This window comes from Copadichromis virginalis, linkage group LG3 (assembly GCF_057382275.1).
Source record: "Copadichromis virginalis isolate Kocher_CV1m ecotype Utaka linkage group LG3, C_Virginalis_male_GT1.1, whole genome shotgun sequence".
Lineage (NCBI taxonomy): Eukaryota > Metazoa > Chordata > Actinopteri > Cichliformes > Cichlidae > Copadichromis > Copadichromis virginalis.
This window is the reverse complement of record NC_140620.1, coordinates 16,517,313-16,538,045: the sequence shown is the minus strand read 5'-3', so window position 1 is coordinate 16,538,045 and position 20,733 is coordinate 16,517,313. Positions and strand designations below refer to the sequence as shown.

The window sequence follows — 20,733 nt, the reverse complement described above, 5'->3', positions numbered from 1 at the left end:
AAAGTAACTGAGTTTGGCAAACAACAAAGTTTTTTGCAGCTATTTTTTTTAAATGCAGCCAAGGTGTTTTTAAATAAACATTTCAAACTATTTACAGAACAATCAGCTGTTCTGCATCAAATCTGATGCCACACAAATTATTTGTGCCACTCCAAAATATTATTTCTGTCCACTATGAGATAAAGGAGAACAACAGCCTGATACCTGCAGGCCTGACAACAGGAGATGTATCACTGCTGTAACACCTGTAACATTCAGCAGTCGCCTCGTTGTTCTGATACACACAACAAAACTATTGACTACACTACACGTCGAAAATTTCTCACATCTCAAAACACTGCCGTCACTCCTAAAACTTCCCCCCGTTTCTTTACAACTTGCCATATCCTTTTTTGATTGGTCGACATGGTACTTTTTTCGACCAATAGGAAAGGGTGGGGGTGTTTTTGGTTTTGTTTTTGCTCACAGGCAGAGAGCGCTTTCGAGACTTTTTTCTTATAGAACGTTTCTTCCCGCAGTAAATATAAACAACGACAGTATTCAGGAAGAAAACCAAACATCACAGATATTTCTATCATAACTCTGGTTTTACGTGGCCTATCAACACAATTTAAAAACTGGTATAAAGTCCACACTTTTTCCGTCAATTGTTCCGTCTGTCCTGCTCACATCTCCAATGGTTGTAAACGTTGGCTTCGCTCCACATCAGCCACGTCGCTTTGCTAGCTAAAACACTGGTGTCGGCACATAACGACGCTGTCATAGCCTGTCAACGGCGTCGATTAGCTGCGTATATACGAATGTGAATCGCATTATTGGCTGGACTATGGGATAAGGTGGCATCGTTCTAATCTCATACTGGAGCAGCCAGTCACTCACTGACTAACACTGCAAAACAGAATTGTTAAAGTTTTAATTTTAAATTCAATTCAGGTTAGATTTTTTTTGTGCGCAACGCAGATTTTCTGTGCGCAGAGACCGTGCGCAGCTTAGAGGGAACATTGCTTTAGTGTAACTCCCTCCAAGTTGAAAAACGAACACAAGGCGTTCTTGATTTACTGGCATTTATTGCACACGGGCGCCACCAACGATGCCACCAGAGATGCCGTAACGATGCCGTGAGAACTCATTGGCCGCATTAACTTGCAGGGGTTAATGAAAACGCTTCTTGTAGTGTCACTCTTTCCCACAGTCGGACACTCCGTTGCATGCGTCTACATGTCTCGTCTCTACCACCACCAGAGAGAGACGAAAGCATGCTGCGCTCTACCGAGTGTAGCGTGTACCAGAATATGCCGTCGACCTCAAACAACAGACTAAACATTGGTTCCACCCCGGAAACATTCTGTAAACCCTTGTAAATGTATTTACACCAACAACATACATTACATCACACACATATATTAACAATAAAGTATTTCACTTATTCATTGTAACTTGAACCATAAAATTGTCTTAAATTGCATAACTGCTGCTGACGGCAGCCACATTTAGTGTCCGTATATAAACATGTGTGAGGATGGTGTTAATGTAAAATGTGAATCATAGTGTTCCAGTCTTAAGACATGACGAATGAAAAACAAGATACTGCAGAGTATTTTTTTTTTATACTAAGTAAAACTTCAGGTCCCCACCACTGTGAACCAATAGAAAGCTGGTGCTCAGAGGAAGAGGGCGGGCTTTACTTGGTGTCAGTGACAGAAATGAAAAAAGCTCAAATGAGTGAGAAGGACGATGAAGGAAACATCTGTGCTGTGTCTGCTCTGTAAGTAGAATCTCTGTGTTTGTTTGAATTCTTGTACTTTGACTGTCTGCTCTCCTGATAACTGATGATGGAGGAGAAGACATGAAAAACAAATCAGGCTGAATTCAAGTTCAAAACACCACGAGGACCAACTGCAGGTCTGAACTGACTCTTTATCTTTGCTCAGGAGTCGAGGAAACACAGCAGGCAGTGAAAAGATCAAATCATTCACTCATTATATTAACACAGCTGCTCAGTGGACACATGACTTTACTGGGTTATTTACACTCTGAGTTTACACAGTGTACATAAAAATATGATCACTGTAAGAGCTGCTTTTTAGATGAAAACTTCTTTTGTTTAATTTTATTTCAGTAATAACCTTAAAGAAGTTCCTTCAGAAAATGTGGCAGAAAATGTTTGAGGTTAAATGGTGATTCGATACAGGCAGGATGTGAAACTGCTGACCAGTCCACATTTACTCTCCCACAGTGGCAGCTGGGATACAATGTAGCTCTATTGTCAGTCTGAACTTTATTTTAACCTATTCCTGATATCGAACAGAAAATGAGCATATATATCAGAGAGAGATGAGTTTGTGTGTTTGTGTGGAGTTGTTCTTTATGTTCACCTCAAATCAACCTGAGTGTCATTTCTCTTTAGTTCTGATCTCACTGCTGAGCTGCACAACAAACCAAGGTCAGTAACCTTCTTCTGTCACAGTTTAAACCTGATAAAAGCTCACTGATATGACCTGATTGGGTTCATGTTTGTGGATGCTTTTTGACAAATGTCCAACAGATCATCAGTTTTTCATTTTAACCCTCACAGCTCGTCTGACGGTGAGTTCCAGCAGCTCTCAGTTCTTTATAAGAGACTTTGTGTCTCTGAGCTGTGAAGAGGACGACAGCTCTGCTGGATGGACTCTGAGGAGAAACACAAGCGCACGACAGAGGACTCAGTGTGGAAGAGATGGATTTGGGCAACTAGCTGGTCGCTCCTGTGAAATCACACTTTTCCCATCAGACAGTGGAGTTTACTGGTGTGAGTCCAGAGAGGGTCCCATCAGTAACATGGTTAACCTGACAGTCACTGGTAAGCTGAGTGTGTGGAGTTAGTGTTGATGAAGCTGTGTGTAAATGGATGAAATGCTGTAGTTTGTCTCTGTGTTGAGGTGGATCAGTGATCCTGCAGAGTCCTGTCCTCCCTGTGATGGAGGGAGATGACGTCACTCTGCTCTGTAAAACAAAGACCACTCCCTCCAACCTCCCAGCTGCTTTCTATAAAGATGGCATCTTCATTGGGAATGAGTCAACAGGTCACATGACCATCCAGCATGTTTCCAGGTCTGATGAAGGCCTCTACAAGTGTAACATCAGCGGTCATGGAGAGTCTCCATCCAGCTGGATCACTGTCACAGGTGACACACTCACCTGTCTGTGTTTCTGCAGCTTTCAACATTCACAATGTGACGACAACTTAATGACTGTGTTTGCTTTATTTTAGACAAACACACCACATCTGTTCTCACTGTGCTGTTGTCTGTTGGATCAGTCTGTGTTGTGGTTCTACTGGTGTTACTGGTTCTGCTGCTGAGATGGCGTGCTCATAGGAAACCTGAAGGTGAGACCTAGAGTTCTGGATTTTACATAAATAAAGTTCTGCTGAATAAGCTACACAGCTATTGTGATTAGATGTTTTTATATTGACTCTCACTCCCAATGGAAGTAACTCCAAGCTGTTACACAGTAATGAAAACACATGTTCTTTTTTCTATTTCTTATTCTCTTCATTTACCCCTAACTAATTTCGGGTTAAATGTTGTTTTTTTTCAGCTGAAAATCCTGAAGAAGTCCAAGAAAACCAAGTCACATACACTGAGGTCATTTTATCAAATCGTCAGCAAAAACCAGTCAAATCAAAAAGAGGTAAATTTTCTTTTATTAAGATTTGTGGTTGGGGGCTGGGTTGTGGTTCATAAAATTAGAACACTTAATACAATTGTGGACATTTAGAATTACGTAATCAAAAAATAAAAATAAAATAAATAAATAAACATAAATTATAGGTTCAGCCAGAAAGTGAATACCTATGTAGGTGAACACAGAGGGCTTTCTTCCAAAGAGCCTAAACAGGAAATAAGTGACCAGTCACGTTATTGCATGGAATGGAAAGTTTCAGCTACTCCTTACCATGCTAATGTGGGTCACTTGTTTTTTTTTTGTTTTATTTTCCATTATTATGCGTTCATGTTAATTTAATAGACTACATGCAATAGACAGATTAACTATGGTATCACCTGCAGGTTTCTGGGCCTGACATTTTGAAGCTTCAACGTTAGTTCTCTCAACAAAACTCAAAAATTTTAACACCTCCAGCTTGGCCATCTGTCTTTTTGTTAGTACCCCCATCTCCAAACCACACATCCTATCACACATCAGATGTATTATTTGTCATATAATGACATTATAAATGCTCCCAAGGGCACCAACAGAACAAACACTGTGTAGAGATCCAGTTCAAGGACTCCAATTAGCTGAGGTGAAGCCTAGCATACAGCTAATAACAGTTTCTCCATCCACCTGTAAGTCAAAGAGGCCACGCCCCTATGAATGCAAACTTTAAGTTTTAATACAGTTTAAACAGGTGAGGTTTTTTTTTTTTTCTAAATCTACTTAAGGAGTCCTGATACCAGAGATTTTGTAGGTGGTACTAATACCAGTGGAATTACTTTAGTCTCAACACAGAAAAACAAAATGATCATCCAACGTATTTAAACATAAACTCCTTTTAAAAAAAAAAAAAAAAAAAAGAGCTGTTTTAACACTAACAAGGTGGCTGTTCATTTATTTAAAATTTTAACAATATATTTTGTTCCGGGACAAAACTGAAATGTTAAGATGTTTGCTGAGTGGCCAACTTATGTTACAGTTACATTGTTAGAGTTACATTACCATACCATATGAATTTTTTTTTTAGTCATTGAAAAGAAATTACCCTTTCGCAAAGCTCTGGTTCTCTCAAACAAACTAATAATGAGATTTCAGGAAAATGTGAGAAGGATAATTTTACTGTGAACTGAAACTTACTGAACTTATTTTTGGATGCCAGTCCTTTATGTGCTTCACTAAACTGGAAGTATTTTCTTACAGTAACACTGTTTGCATTTCCTTTTTGCAAAACAGTTATCACCCTTTGGTCCTTCCCTTTAAATGTGAAGTACTTCCCGTCTCTGTCTTTCCTGTCAGTGAGTTGGAGCAAAGCTAACGCAGCAGCTGTACCAATCAATATCTCCCACGTTGCAGCAGTCACAGGTCTGCCTCACATAGGCCAGATGTCGGATGTGTTGTGAATTCTGCCATTGTCATAACTAAGCAGTAAATTTAGAAGCAGCTCAGATTAATCCCAGATGTGTCTGGGTTTGGTACACACAATATACCTACACAGTTGTTTCTCTAATACACAAAGGACTAAAAGACCAACAACTTCCCACTTCTGTAAAATTCTGTCTAAAAAACCCTCAGCAGCAACTTCCTGTTATTGATTCCAGATGACTGTTCTCTGAGGTCGTGACATTTCTCACCACAGTCTTGTCTGGTTTGTGTAACAATTGTTTTGTATTTGAGAACAGGTTTCATTTGTGTCCTGTGGAGAAATTTTGGTTAGAACTGAAAGAAATTGACATCTGCTTTCTTTCTTTTTTCACACAAACATCCCCAGTTTCATGTGGTAACCACAGTTTCACAGCAGAGGGGATGTTTTTTATTTTGTTTTTAAAAGGAAAAAGCTTGAAAAGTTGTTGCTATTTATAAAAAATTCCTTATTAATCTCTACATAAACAAAAGTAGTATGGTTATGTTATGTTTTTGTCCCTTTATTCATTTCTTTGTTTTATTGTGCAGAGAATGATCCAGCTGCACTCGATACAACACAAGATGTCACTGCTGGGCAGAGAATAAAAGGTACAGCTGCTCTGTACCTTTGTACAGAGTTATTCTAACCACATCATGACTTAAGCACAGAATATCTCCTTTCTGTCAGAGAGAAAACTGTAATGTTGTTTGAACTGTGTTTGTGTTCAGACTTTAAACCAGAGCCAGACGTCGTCTACTCTTCAGTGAAGTAGTCCACCAGTCCAACCACTGACGTCCAGCTCCTGGTCTCTAACTGGTCCGTTCCCTCTTCCTGTCGTTCTCACTGAATTAGACCTGCATGCTCACAATGTATTTTTAACTTGAGTTTTCAAATTTTATCCTCTACTAATATATTTCATGTCCTTGACTGTTCTTATGTTTAATTTATTCATGTTTGATGGCGTTTGTTCTCATTCTTATCACACTCATTTAGTTACTCTTCAGCAGTAATATTGTCATGTGTTTTCTCATGTTTGCTTGGAAAAGATATCAAATGGAAAATTTGACTTATTTGTTTGTGGCTAACTGATATGTCCTTCTTTCAATCATTCAGTGGCTGAAAACAGAACAGCTTCATTCCAGGATGTGCATGTTTGAGACTAAAGGACTGGCATTTTTATATCACCCAAAAGCCAAAGAGCAAAGGGATTTGTGTCTCCTTCTGAGACTGAACTGGGGATGTATTTGTTAGAGAATGGTGTAAACCAGGGGTGGGGGAACTCCAGGCCTCGAGGGCCGGTGTCCTGCAGGTTTTAGATGTGTCCCTGATCCAACACAGCTGATTTAAATGGATAAATTACCTCCTCAACATGTCTTGAAGTTCTCCAGATGCCTGAACTAATCATTTGATTCAGGTGTGTTGACCCAGGGCAAAGCTTTGGAGTTTTCTACCCCTGGTGTAAACTACAACACAATGAAGTCACTTTAAAAAAAAAAAGAAAAAAAAAAAACATTAAGAAGATCTCATGTTCTTACCTCCTCAGCAAAGAGCTGAAAGTGTTTGGTGTCCGATAATTTACACGCATGATCAGTCAGGCTGATTCATGTGTCCCAGCTCTTGGGCTAAACTACTCTGAAGCCTAACATAGCCAAAACATCCATTTAGAGTCTGCAGCCATCTACTGTTAAGTCCAAGTATTACAGTTATACAGATATAATTTAAAGACAAAATGTTTTCATCTTTCACTTTAGAGAAATAAAACAGGAACTGAGCAGGTTTGACTTGTTTGTTCTAGGGATGGACCGATCGGATACAGTATTGGTATCGATCCTGACCTAAATTACTTTATTGGATATCGAGGAGAAATAAAAAATGTAACCCGATCCATTAAATGTCACAAAAGCACCTCATAAAACTTGCAACATGGCGTAACCCAGGTTGTGACCTTAGCATGAAGGAGCAGTATGCTTCACACAGTAGAGTAGCTGTTGTGTATGAGGCCTGTCGACATTGTAGAGTTGCTTCACACTGAAAGCATCTGGAGCCAAACCGGCATTTCATCTCTGAGCTATCGCAGAGAAGTAAAGCAAGTGAGTCAGATCATTTTTGAATGTTTGCAAAGCGATCTTGCATTAAGCTTAACAACCGATATATGGAGCTCGGACGTCTGTGCGTTGTCACTGCTAAGTCTGACCATACAAAAGATAGACTCAAGTTTTACTTTAAAAAACAAACAAAACTTTCATACTTGTGTTAAGGTTTGTATGGAAATGACATAACATTCAGCATCAGGTTAAATGTGATAGAAACAGCTTACTGACATTCATCTTGATAACAGATGAGTGTCATGAAGCCATGTTTGCTTTCATTTGCACTTATTTCCACTCTGGATGTCTCTTTACATGTAGCTTTAAGTATGAAAGGGTCCATTTTAAGTTGTGGAATATAAAGATTATTTTGTCCTGATATTGCACTTCTTTTTTCAGAACAAAAGAGCTTTTGAAATCTGCATAAAATTGCATTTTAAATTATTTTTGAATATTAGTTTAAGTGGGGATAGGTTAATTGGATAACCCAAATTGTCACTAGGTGTGAATATGCGAATGAAAGTGAGTGCGAATGGTTGTCTGTCCCTGTGTGTTAGCCCTGCGACAGACTGGCGACCTGTCCAGGGTGTACCCCGCCTCTCGCCCTATGACAGCTGGGATAGGCTCCAGCGCCCCCCGCGACCCTGAAAAAGGATAAGCGGAAGCGAATAGATGGATGGATATTAGTTTAAGTACTTAGATTTGAAGTTCTGCTAAATGTTTAAATAAAAAGATCAGCATTGTTGAACTGTTCAATATTTTGGGTGCTGTGTATTCTTTGCATTTTAAAGTGTTTGGTCTTTTTAAATTTGAGTATGACCTAATACAAAATGCAACAAGATATAAAAAAAAAAACAAAACAGTTTTATTAATTTTAAAATACACTATATAGGCAGATGTCCAAATTTATGATATCGGTATAGTCATAAAAAAATGGTATCGTTCCATCTCTAGTTTATTCTCAGTATCACACTCGTATTTTTTTTTTTCAGTCAAATTTGATCCATTTGAAAGTTTTATCTTGGAAACATTTTATTAATTTAAACTGGATTTCAACACACAAAATAAATTATATTACTTTGCTAACAATTCTGTGTTTTATTCACAGAGAAAAACAAAAGGAAAAACAAAAATTGAAACAAGAACTGTCCAAAAAATAATTAGACAAGGACTTCCTGAAAGACAACTCTAAAGTGAAGACCTACACAGGAGTTTCGTCCCTCTGCAGCCCCTAATCTCCTCAATGTTTTCAGCTGGTGCTAATTGGTCACACCTAGTCAGGTGTGGATAAAAACTTACCTGAGGCAAGCTTCCTGGGAGTTCACTTGTCTTTGCCTTGGTGGTACCAGTCATTTTAGCCAACCTGGTATTTCATTTTAAGATAAAACCTCTTCTCACTAACACTCTGGTATTCATCTCCTTTTTTTATGTTTCGGCTTTTGAGCCGGGTAGTAACACAGGGCTGCCATCTCTTGCTTTACTAATGGGCGTGCTATAACAAATTAGCCCCATCTTACCAGATACTCACAGAAAAATCTCATTTTCAGATGCTCTTGTTGACTTTGATGCGTTTAAGACTAAACCTTCCACTTGAACATGTTGCACATCTCTTTGATTTTAGCTTAAACTAAAACCACTGTGTTTAACATTACTGTAAATTTACTGTACGCTCACCTCAGCCCATTGGTGCACTGGGCTAAAATACATTGCATACGGGCCAGTGTGCCACACCAGTATGTTGAGATGTTTGGTGACCGTGTGACAGTTATTGACTATTTTGAAGTTTTTATAGAGAGAACACAAAATTTACGCGCTAAGGCAGAGACATATTCCACTTACAAAAGTAGGCACACAATTAAATATCAATTGATGAACTGTTTTCCAGTTTGTTTTGAAATGTTTTTGTTTTTTTGCATTGTTTGTTTGTTTTGTTTTTCCCCGAAGCAGCTAATAAAGCACAACGGAATACAATTTTGCCTCTTTCTTGTAAGCTTCTATAATAAAATGACAAAATAATGCCAGTTATAAATAAAGACAATTTAATAAATTATGAAACACTTATTTTATTTCTATTGGATCTGAACATGTTGTGTAATACTACAACCTGAAAAGACAAATAGATTGCGTTGGCCTGTACAGGAGATAAAGAAAACATTTTAACGACAGCTATAAAATGAAATAAATCAGAAAATAGATACGCCAAAGTATGTATGTTGTGAATTACATTGGTAGTATTTTAAACATGATCTACTAATTCACAGTGAGTGATAGAAAAACGGGTAAAATAAAACATGAAGTGCAGAGTACAGGAAGATGGGTCCACCCTAATGTGACACCGAACCAAAAATCTTAAAAGAAACCTGCAATATTAGAGTTCTGTCTAAACGGGTGTAACTGGAATACTGCCTCAGTTTTCTTAGCAAGCTTTTTTTCTCTCTCTCTTTTTGATTGTCATTGCAACATCCACGGAAATTCTGAGCCACTGCTAAACCTTTACCCCACATGTTTACATCTGGCATCACACATGTAATTACAAAAGCTTTGGTTGTCCACACAACTAAGTCACAAAAGTGTGACTTTGTAACAAAAATCTGGTTTGGACCTGCTTGTAGTAGATGCGTGTCTGTTTCAAATCCACTGTTCCATCAGTTAGCCTCAGACAGAACTTGTCATCTTCACAGGCCTGCAGGGGATTGTTGCCTTTTCCACAACATTCACAGTTAACGAGAGCATCAGTGGTCGATGATGAAACCACACTTCTCCGCTTTAAGCTCTCTGTGCTGCAGCTTACTCTGTGAGGTATACCATTCTGTAGCTCTGTCTTCATTTTCTTTTCCCCATTTGATTTGTTGTGGTTCAGTGTCTGAGAGCTGATGTGACAGTTTTTGTGGGTAGCACACTTTCTTCACAGTTGATAACGCAGGAGTGGCATTGGAGGCAAACATAACTGCATGTATGTTTGGCACAGTGATTCTTCCTGCCTGTGCTGTGTGCCAAAAGTCATATTTGTTGCGTCCCCTTGTTTTCATGGAGACATGTAAGTGTTTTGGGGAGGACACAAGGCTGGACAAGGTCTGCATATAAGTGGCGGAATTCCTTAATAACAGAACAGAGCCCCGACCATTGTGCATGCATAAGATCAGTGGGAGGTTTTAACTCAGTCAGTGTTCTTTGTTTTAGCAAACTGCAACCAGTATGCGTCCAGATTCTGGGTACAGAACACTCACTTTGTCCTTCACTAATGGACTAGTCGTGTGCCCTTTTCCTTGCTGTACTGGTGGTGTAGTTGATTGCATGGCCTGGGACTCCTTGCACTTTCTTCATATTTGAGGGCATTATCCAGTAAGCCTGGACATCTGTATGTGTGATGTTCCCTCGTAGACGCACTGCAGTGTAAATTTTGTACAGGAGAGCTGCCACATGTACACACTTCTCTGCCACACCCCCCATGCATGTACAATGGGCACTCTCAACATCCCATTAGATTTAAGGATAACCCGTCTAAGTACCCTCTATGTTTGATGATGCCACACAGCCTCAGCGCCACCTCTTGCAGGTGCCACTGCTTCCTGATTTTCAGGACCTGGTATGCAGGCAGTTTGATCCCCTACAGCCCTGCATCACTGGTCCCCTGTCTGTAAGTGGTTTGCTGCTCTGCATGGCCAAGAGCAGATTGACTGTGGCACTTTTCCCTGGTGGATCTGCCCCTGAACCCTCTGGTTGCCATTTCGGGCTCCCTCCTGGGGCGGCCTGCATGCCCTAACAATGAGGGATGTCCTGTTGACTAAGTTGCACAGGGCAATGGTAACGCAGGCCTGCCTCTCCAATTTGACAGCCATTTTTTTTGCTTCGTGTACGACACTTGGCCCGCCAGTTGCAGGCTAGTTTGGGGGACCTAGACGGCGTAGGGGAGCTTCTGTCTGCCTCCTCTCAACTAGCCTCGCTTATGAAAGAGCAGGCCACTGCTATGGGCTGCACTTTAGGCTGATTCTGGGTAGTACGCCGCCACCTGTGGCTGTCTCAGTCCTGGCTCCATGTCGGACGACTGGGACTGCCTTATGAGACTGTTGGTTGACCCTTCAGCCATGTTCGACCAAGGTGCGGCCTGGCTCCTGCAGCAGGCTACAGAGACTCACGGCACTCCTTAGTAGGTTTCACGAGGCCTGCGCAAGAGTTTGGACAGGGTGGGGAGGCCCAGGGCTTCTGTGCCTCAACCTGCCCCAGCCAGGGGCCCTGGAGCTCTTCCGCCCTAGCTGGAGGCCTTTCATAGACGCGGCAGTCACGCCCAGGGCAGGCAGGGAGGATGTGGAGTCTCTCAGTCCTCCAGCCACCCCTCCCTCCTGACATTTCTTGGTGCCAGGCCACCCAGCCCTATCCACAGAGCAGTGCAGGGTGGCCTGGTCAGCCCTGGGGGCGGACCCTTGGGTGGTTTCCACTATGACCCAGGGTTATCGCCTGCAGTTAACAGTAACATAATGTCCCGACCTTTAACGCTGTGAGCAACCCGAAGCAGGCCCTGGTGCTGCGGGAGGAACTGGTGATGCTTCTGGCAAAGGGGGCCATACAGGAGGTGGACGTTGGGGACCGCAAAGTGGGGGTTTTCTCCCACTACTTACTGGTCGGCAAGCAGGACGGGGGTCTTTGTCCCATTCTGGACAACAGGGGCCTCAATTGTTATCTCTGGCCCCTGAAGTGCAAGATGTTGATGGTCCTCAGATTCGGGTTCGAGAGCAGATCTTCGAGTTCCGCGCCCGCCTCTTTGGCATCTCCCTGGCACTCCGAACCTTCACCAGGTGTGTGCACACCGCCCTCGCTCCTATGAGGCTGCGGGGCCTCAGGATCTTAGAACCACCTCAGAGTACCACCTTTCTAGGCATGTACCTGGACTCCGTCAGGGGCTTAGTGTCCCTCACAGCAGAACGGTAGCGGGTCTTCAGGGTGTGCCTGGACCACTTCAGCCTCCACTCTTGGGTGAACTGGGGCCTGTGTCTCCGCCTCATGGGCCTGAATGCTGCAGTTGGAGTCCCAGCTAGAGGCAGGCAGAGTCGCTGTTACCCTGCGTGGGCTGGTGGCTGCGATTAAGGCTATTTGTCTTGGTCGCTCAGCACTCAGCGACACCGACACTGCTTTGATTTCGTGGTTCTTGAGGGGTGCCCAGATCGTATGCCAGGGTCCCCATTCCCCCCGGGATCTGGACCTGGTCCTTCATGCCCTCCAGCGCCCTCCCTTCGAGCCTCTGGAAAAAGCAGAGTTGAAGTGGCTGCTGCTCAAGACCGCCTTTCTTCATCGCCAGAAAAATTAGTGAGCTCCGCTGTCGGTCCATGGTGAATGCTGCAGGTGGCTGCCAGAGGGTGGTCCTCTGGCCAAACCCTACCTTCTTGCCGTAAGTCCTCTCGGATTTCCACCTTCCCCAGTCAGTTGAGCTGCGGTCAGCTCCCACAGAAGGTTTGGACTGGGAGGAGGCGCAGCGTCTCTGGGCCCTGTGCCCTCTACAAGCACTGGTGCTCAGTGCACGTACTCAGCCAATTCGGACCACGGACCAACTGTTTGTCTCGTTCCATCCCAGGATCCTGGGCAGGCCCCTGTCCAAGTCCTAGTTGTCCCGTTGGGCTGTAGAGGCCATCCGCCAGGCTTACTCCTTGGCAGCAATCCCTCTCCCCTCGGGTGTGTGAGCACACTCAACACGTGGGGTGGCCACTTTTTGGGCCTTGTGGACAGATGCCTCCCTCTCCTCATTTTGTGTGGTCGCCATGTGGTCCTCAGCCACCACTTTTACGTGGTTTTACCACTTGAACGTGGCAGCCAGCCCCTCTTTGGGAAGCGGGTGCTGGGTGCCCATCGGTGGTAACTGTCGTTCCCTGGTCTGCCTGGCGTATTGCAGGCTGACCGAAAGCATCCGATCGGTTGCAGTATTTGCGTCTTGCAGGGCCGGTTCAGGCCAGTCTTGCGGACTGATGCCTCCGACTCGGCCTTGCGTCTGGCAAGGCCCTGGCCGGGGTGGCGTGGATATACGTACATTTGTAAATAGTTCGTTGATACATTGACTCTGGGTTCGGTTGCACTGTTTCCTCACGGGGTGTCTTACAGAGTTACCCCTATACATATGGAATATATAATGGAGTGGAGAAAGAGTCTCGATATAGCCATGACAAATTGTGCCCCTTTGCGCATTATGGCTCATTTGAAGTGCTGCTAACAGTTGCGGGAAGACATATGTCTGTAAAAAAGTAAACCAGTGTGTCTTTGGACACCTGTAATTAAAATATTTTCAGAGGGCCTCGGTGTCTGAATGGCTCCAGTTCAGCTCCATAACAGCAGCGACCCTGGTTGGATTCCTGTGTTTCAGCCTCTCTCACTGAGGGGGACGTCCACTACATGGAAATGGAGCTGATTATCAACCAATCTACAGATCACTGAGAACAGAGGACATCTTATTCCTCAGATTTTTATATAAAGATGTTTATAGAAAATACTGGATCATATTAAAACAATAGTTAATTTTTTTAAAGGGATTATAGTGTGATTGTAGTTAGATTTCAAAATAACTTTTTCAAGCAACATCATATCACAAAGAAAAAAGTGAGCCCCTCACGACTTTCTTTGAACCAATAGAAAGCTGGTGCTCAGAGGAAGAGGGCGGGCTTTACTTGGTGTCAGTGACAGAAATGAAAAAAAGCTCAAATGAGTGAGAAGGACGATGAAGGAAACATCTGTGCTGTGTCTGCTCTGTAAGTAGAATCTCTGTGTTTGTTTGAATTCTTGTACTTTGACTGTCTGCTCTCCTGATAACTGATGATGGAGGAGAAGACATGAAAAACAAATCAGGCTGAATTCAAGTTCAAACACCACGAGGACCAACTGCAGGTCTGAACTGACTCTTTATCTTTGCTCAGGAGTCGAGGAAACGCAGCAGGCAGTGAAAAGATCAAATCATTCACTCATTATATCAACACAGCTGCACAGTGGACACATGACTTCACTGGGTTATTATAGTGAACATTTGTATATACTCGGAGTAGTCAGTGTACATGAGTGACCACAGTAAGAGCTGCTTTTTAGATAAAAATTGGGATAGCAGATGGAGATGCCAAACTGTTTGAATACGTTTAAGTAGTAGATAATTTGTAAAGTATATACTCAGCATGTACATAATGATCACAGTAAAAGCTGAGTCCACTCTCTGTAAATACTTATGTCAGTAAGTTCCTCCAGAAATGTTGATTAAAACACTATAAAAATGTTATTTAAATTAGTTTTAACAGCACAGGTAGCGGAGAGGTGCAGTGGTTAGTGTGTTTGTGATACAGGCAAAGTGTGAGCCAAATGAGCCAAATCCAGAAGTGGGCAGAAAGACTCATGTGAAAATGTGAAAATGTGATTTCTTTAAACAAAACATAATCATTGGAATTTTGGCTGACTTGGGAGAGAAAAAACTAACATCAGAATCAGAATCAGAAAGGGGTTTATTGCCAAATGTTGAGCAGGTTTACAACATTAGGAAATTGCTGCGGTGCTTCAGTGCAAACATAGTGTCATAAATAGCACTTAAATAGACATGAAAAAATAAAAGTAGGAATAAGAATTAAAAGTGCTACGTAGAAAGATATGTGCATGAGATATACATGAGATATATACATGAGAATAAGAATTAAGAGTGCTTGAACTGCCTAACAGACAAGCAGGAGAGCACACAGATTGCAGGTGGTCAGGAACTGAAGAAAACTGAGGGCTTAAATAAAAACATGAGGCAATTAGAGAGAAAGGCCACAGCTGGTGAAAATGAGGCACAGGTGAACCGAAGCTAAGTTACTAGACAAGAGGAAGAAAAAACTGAACACAATAAGACACAAGCATAAAGAAATAAACACTAACACAAGAGACGAGACTGACTTAACACAGGAGATGCACAGAGACCAGACTCAGATTAACATCAGCAAACAAGGAACTAAGATCTGCAAACATAGACACAAAACCCAGAAGCACTCAAACTCATGACTAAATAATAAAACACTAGAATGTGAGCTACCTCATAAATCCAAAAATAAAATTCAAAACACTGTGTCAATGTCATTTCTTTGTTTGTCAGCTGTTTGTGTGGAGTTGTTTATATTCACCTCAAATCAACCTGAGTGTCATTTCTCTTTAGTTCTGATCTCACTGCTGAGCTGCACAACAAACCAAGGTCAGTAACCTTCTTCTGTCACAGTTTAAACCTGACAAATGCTCACTGATATGACCTGATTGGGTTCATGCTTCACAATGGATCTCACATATAAAACTGATGAAATAAAGGATGAGGAGGTCCATAAATGTTAATCCTGTGTCACATCATCAATAAACACTAGTTTCCCAGTGCCACTGTCACCCATGCACTCCCAAGCCATCACACTACGCTTTGGATCATTATGGTAGAGGTTGATCTTGGTTTCATCAGTCTAAAGTACGTTTTTACAACTTTTTTTAGATGATTTTTTTTTAATTTACTAAAGTTGAATCTAGTCTTCCTATACTTGAGGCTCATGAGTGGCTTGCACCTTTCAGTGAACCCTGTGGATTTACTTTCATGCAGTTTAGTTGTAATGGTAGACATAAAGAGAATGGTAGAAAATGCATTGTTCCCTCAGTTGGCTACTAAGGATTGTTTCTCATCAGTACTGAAATTATGCGGCCCTTCACCACTGTTGTCTTCCATGGATATCCAGGTCTTTTCGCATTGCCTAGTTCACGAAGGCAATTTCTCAGATGTTTTTATGTTTTTTCCTTCTGCAGCTTAAGGGTGTCTTGATTCACCTGCATTGAGAGCCGCTTTAACTGCATGTTGTTGGCCCACAGCAAAATCTTCTAAATGCAAGCACAACAACTCAAATCAACTCAAGGCCTCATATTTTAACTGATAATAACTTAACTGATAATGACATAATGGAATTGCAATACCTACCCATGAAATGAATAAATAAATCATTGTCTAGTTAATTTTTTGGTCACTCAATAAAGACGGTGGCAGACGTTAGGTAGCTGAAACTCGTAAACCCTTAATCCAACTTGAATATGGATACTCTCAAATGGCAGGTGAAAGTCTACACAAGAAATGATCAATTTTTCATTTTGACCCTCACAGCTCGTCTAACTGTGAGTCCCAGCAGCTCTCAATTATTTAAAGGTGACTTTGTGTCTCTGAGCTGTGAGGAGGACGACAGCTCTGCTGGATGGACTCTGAGGAGAAACACAAGCAAACAACAGAGGACTCAGTGTGGAAGCACATGGGGAAAACCAGCTGGTTCTTCCTGTAACATCACTATGATGCTTCATGACAGTGGAGTTTACTGGTGTGAGTCCAGAGAGGGTCCCATCAGTAACATGGTTAACCTAACAGTCGCTGGTAAGCTGAGTGTGTGGAGTTAGTGTTGATGAAGCTGTGTGTAAATGGATGAAATGCAGTAGTTTGTCTCTGTGTTGAGGTGGATCAGTGATCCTGCAGAGTCCTGTCCTCCCTGTGATGGAGGGAGATGACGTCACTCTGCTCTGTAAAACAAAGACCCCTCCCTCCAACCTCCCAGCTGCTTTCTATAAAGATGGCTCCCTCATCAGGAAGCAGCCTACAGGTCACATGACCATCCAGCATGTTTCCAGGTCTGATGAAGGCCTCTACAAGTGTGACATCAGCGGTCATGGAGAGTCTCCATCCAGCTGGATCACTGTCACAGGTGACACACTCACCTGTCTGTGTTTCTGCAGCTTTCAACATTCACAATGTGACGACAACTTAATGACTGTGTTTGCTTTATTTTAGAGAGAAACACCACCACACCTCCACCTACATCCACACCTCCACCTACATCCACACCTCCTGCTGTTCTCTCTGTGTTGTCATGTGTTGGATCAATCTGTATTTTGGTTCTACTGGTGTTACTGGTTCTGCTGGTGAGACGATGTGTTCACACAAGACCTGAAGGTGAGACTCAGACTTCCTGATATTTCATGTATGAGTTTATTTAGTAGAATAAAGTTTATTAACGTTTATTACGATCACAGTAACAAATTTGTTTACATATTTAATTTTTATTATTGTTCATTTTTTAAATTTCAGCAGAAGTCCACAGGCATTATGTTTACACTGACTAGTTTCTTAAATTTATTCAATTCATTTGAGTTCAATTGCAAAACCAGTTGCCTCAAGGTGTTTTCTAATGTTTGGTAAAAGCTGTATAGTTAAAAAAAAAAAAGGAATAAAGACAAAAAATCATATAACCCCCCCCCCCCCATGAACCAGAGCTTTAGTGACAGTCAAAAAGCAGCAAAACAAGGCTCAGGGAGACTCATGTGAGGGTTTGAGGGGAGGAAGACAGGACAAATAATAATCTAATAATGGCTAATAATTAAATGTAGAGAAATATATAAACACTTAGCGAGTGGGAAAAAAAAAGGTGAAGGAGAAGGAAACACTCAGTGCATGTCACCATCACTGTGAGAGGAAATGGAAATGGAAGAAATTTAAATTAATATTGATGGACATAACCTGGTTAAAAATGACTATACGATTTCTCACAGTGTCACTGGAGGCCAAGGTAATGTTAAATTCTCAGTTCTTTTGATCTTTGGGCTGAAGGAAGGACAACACTCGGTGTATAAATGCTCAATCAACAATCTCTTTATTCCATACAATTCTTATTATTCCATACAACACTTTTGAGCATAAACCATCCGGAGGGGAGAGCACGGGAGGGTGTCCGCCTGCTCTCAAAGTGTCTGAGCGTTTCTCACATTCTTATAGCTTCAGCCCCCCTCCAAAGTCATAATACCTAAGCATCCACATTCTTTCTCTCTCTCAGTGAGCCTAAGTTATGACCTTGGCTTCCTGTTGGCTTTCTGTTCTTTTCTAATCAGTCAAAAAAGGCCATGATTCTCTGAAAACAATATTTCTTATACCTCATCAGTATAATGCATCATTAAACAATATCATCCATTTACAATAAATCAGCAGTCTAATGTAATACAAATCAATACAATAATAATACAAATCAGTTTAATAAATGTAATAGTTATCACCTTTTTCTAAGTCAGGAGAATAATGCAAACTAAAACTACATAATAATTTCACAATCTTTAATTAGGGGTATAACATGGCACAAGATAATAAAATAATCTCACAGTAACAAAAACGAGAGTAAGTATCTGGTTAGATAGCACAATTATGAGATTTTTGGGGGTCAAAACCCTGTTTAAAGATTTAAATTATATTACTGAATTGTTTTTCATTGTTTCAGCAGATCGAGGAGAAAGTGGAGAAGATGACCTCATCACTCATCTCATCATCAAGATATCAGTTTATCAACAACAATCTGTCAAAGAAAGACGAGGTAGTGTTATTATTTTGTTCTTTATGAAGTTCATCACCATCGCATGAGAGTTCTTTAATATTCTTTAAATATTCTTAGTAAATATATTTATGGAAAGAATTTTGACAAGCAATCCCCAAAAGTTGATTCTGTTCATCTGGACAACATGTTTTCAGTGGGAGAAACGTTTCGTCACTCATCCAGGTGACTTCTTCAGTCTCAGCTGACTGCAGGTTTCAATCTTATACACAGTACATTTGCATAATGACTGAAACCAGCCCACCGAAGGAACAATGGGCTGGGGGGTCAGTTCCTTGATCATTAATATGCAAATTGTCACAGCCACTGATCAATAATAATTGATTAATGGCCATTATCACCATTCACAGAGAGTTGGGGAATGGCTGCCATCACAGCATTGTAAGATGGTGAAAGATGTACCCTTAGGCCCCCTCCTCCATTCAGAGATGGTCTTTCCCTTTTCACGTAAATGGCCTCCTTTTGTAAAGCACGTTTTCAACAGCAATACTTTAAAAAAAGTGAGATTTAAAAAACTTGTAAAGCAATAAAGACATCTCAAGGAGAATTGAATCTTGAATTGAAATTTGTAATAAAAAACATTATGATTCCCCAAAAAGAGTCAGTCAACAGCTGAAACAAATATTTATTTAATTGTGTCAAAAATTAAATAGAAATTTGGTTCAAATGTGACAGATCAGCATTTTTCTTTAGGGACTGTTTGTTTTTATTTTAACTAATGACTCAGTCTCAGGTCCAGATGTCAGGTGTGTTGTGACACTCAGAACATTATCAGTGTTGTAATTGAGCAGTAGGAGCTTAGAGAAGCTCTGATTAGTCTGATATGTATCTGCTGTCTGGTGTTTGGTGATCATGAATTTATTTTCACTATAAGAAATAAAAGATAATAATAATAAAAGAGGCATGAATGGACAAGATGTCTTTTTAAAAAGTTCACAATCGTTTATTATTTTGAATTTTTTTCATGTAAAACCATCAGCAGCAACTTCCTGTGGTTGATTACAGTTCATCCATCACACATGAACGTTTTCACCACAGTTTTACTGGTTTGTCTAATCATAGTGTTCATGCTGTGAGAACATCTTTGCTTTGTGCTCTGTGGTGAAGAGTGTCAGTCTGCAGTGGAAAAAGATGGCAGCTTTGTGGTCGTCCACCTGCATCTTTCTCAGAAACGCAGTTCTTTGTGGTCACTCAGTGTTTCACAGCAAAGGTGTTAAGACGAGAAAAAAAAACTGTACAAAGATGCTGTGGTTTTTAAAGCAGAACATCAGTGGCATGTAGCTTCTCCTGTTCATGATCCATCACAGTTCTCAGGTTACTGTAACATGTGATGTACAGAAAGAAAGATGTACTCTGTCCAGCACAGACAAAATCTAAAAACTCCACTGAGAAGTCACAAAAACAGTCGAATAGATTCAAATTAATCTAGTTTCACTAAAACCTGACCTTTGCAATGGCTGGCACAATCATGTAGTTTCATGATGGAACATTAGAAACAGTAAAAATGTTTTGCCATGTTTACCTGCACGGGTGTAGTTGTAGTTTGTTGAAGTTTTTTTTTTTTTTTTAGACATTTATTCGGCTGTGGTCTACTTAGCAGTGAGAACTGAAGACATCAGTTATGGATAAACAACCATTACAACAAGATGACAGAAAAGGTACAGCTGCTCTTTATCTTTGCACAGAGACAAACTAGCTGCTCATTCTTTTTTCATCCATCATGCTAAGCTAAGCTGATCAAACCACATCCTCACTCAAGCTCAGAACTCAGCCCAGCGTGATGCAGAGAGGTGGAGGTCTTGATTAAACTTCAAAGCTTGTAATCATGTTTCCTGTTGTTTGAACTGTGTGTGTTTGTGTTCAGACTTCAAACCAGAGCCAGACGTCGTCTACTCTTCACTGAAGTAGTCCACCAGTCCAACCACTGATGTCCAGCTGTTGGTCTCTAACTGGTCCCCCCAGCACCTCAGACCAGAATACAGAATTATAACAAAGATGCAGCACATTTTTCTTTTTTTTTTAAAAAAAACAACAACAAAATAAACCAAATGCCTGAATGACATAAAAGGCTCAAGACTGTCCTTTCCAAGCAGGGATCAATGTCTACACACACTACTTTAGCAACGCACACAACTCACCATGCCTAGACATTCACTGTTGAGCCAGTGTGCAA

At 41.2% G+C, this 20,733-nt stretch overlaps 1 protein-coding gene, 1 long non-coding RNA gene and 1 pseudogene across 2 annotated transcripts; 2 read left to right on the top strand and 1 right to left on the bottom strand.

Annotated features, from left to right (window-relative positions):
• Nucleotides 1-1,113: 1,113 nt before the first annotated feature.
• Nucleotides 1,114-7,692, top strand: LOC146713074 (low affinity immunoglobulin gamma Fc region receptor II-like). The gene is made up of 8 exons (XM_085437439.1): nucleotides 1,114-1,118; nucleotides 1,193-1,347; nucleotides 2,576-2,839; nucleotides 2,919-3,164; nucleotides 3,251-3,367; nucleotides 3,580-3,672; nucleotides 5,647-5,706; nucleotides 5,827-7,692. The coding sequence occupies exons 1-8, from the start codon at nucleotides 1,114-1,116 to the stop codon at nucleotides 5,868-5,870; spliced, it is 984 nt and encodes a 327-aa protein (XP_085293565.1). The 3' UTR covers nucleotides 5,871-7,692.
• Nucleotides 7,693-9,509: 1,817 nt separating this feature from the next.
• On the bottom strand, nucleotides 9,510-10,412 carry LOC146713073 (uncharacterized; annotated as a pseudogene).
• Nucleotides 10,413-17,076: 6,664 nt separating this feature from the next.
• On the top strand, nucleotides 17,077-20,212 carry LOC146713072 (uncharacterized). The gene is made up of 3 exons (XR_014919139.1): nucleotides 17,077-17,137; nucleotides 18,453-18,542; nucleotides 20,131-20,212. It is a non-coding gene; the product is annotated as an uncharacterized LOC146713072 (long non-coding RNA).
• Nucleotides 20,213-20,733: the final 521 nt, after the last annotated feature.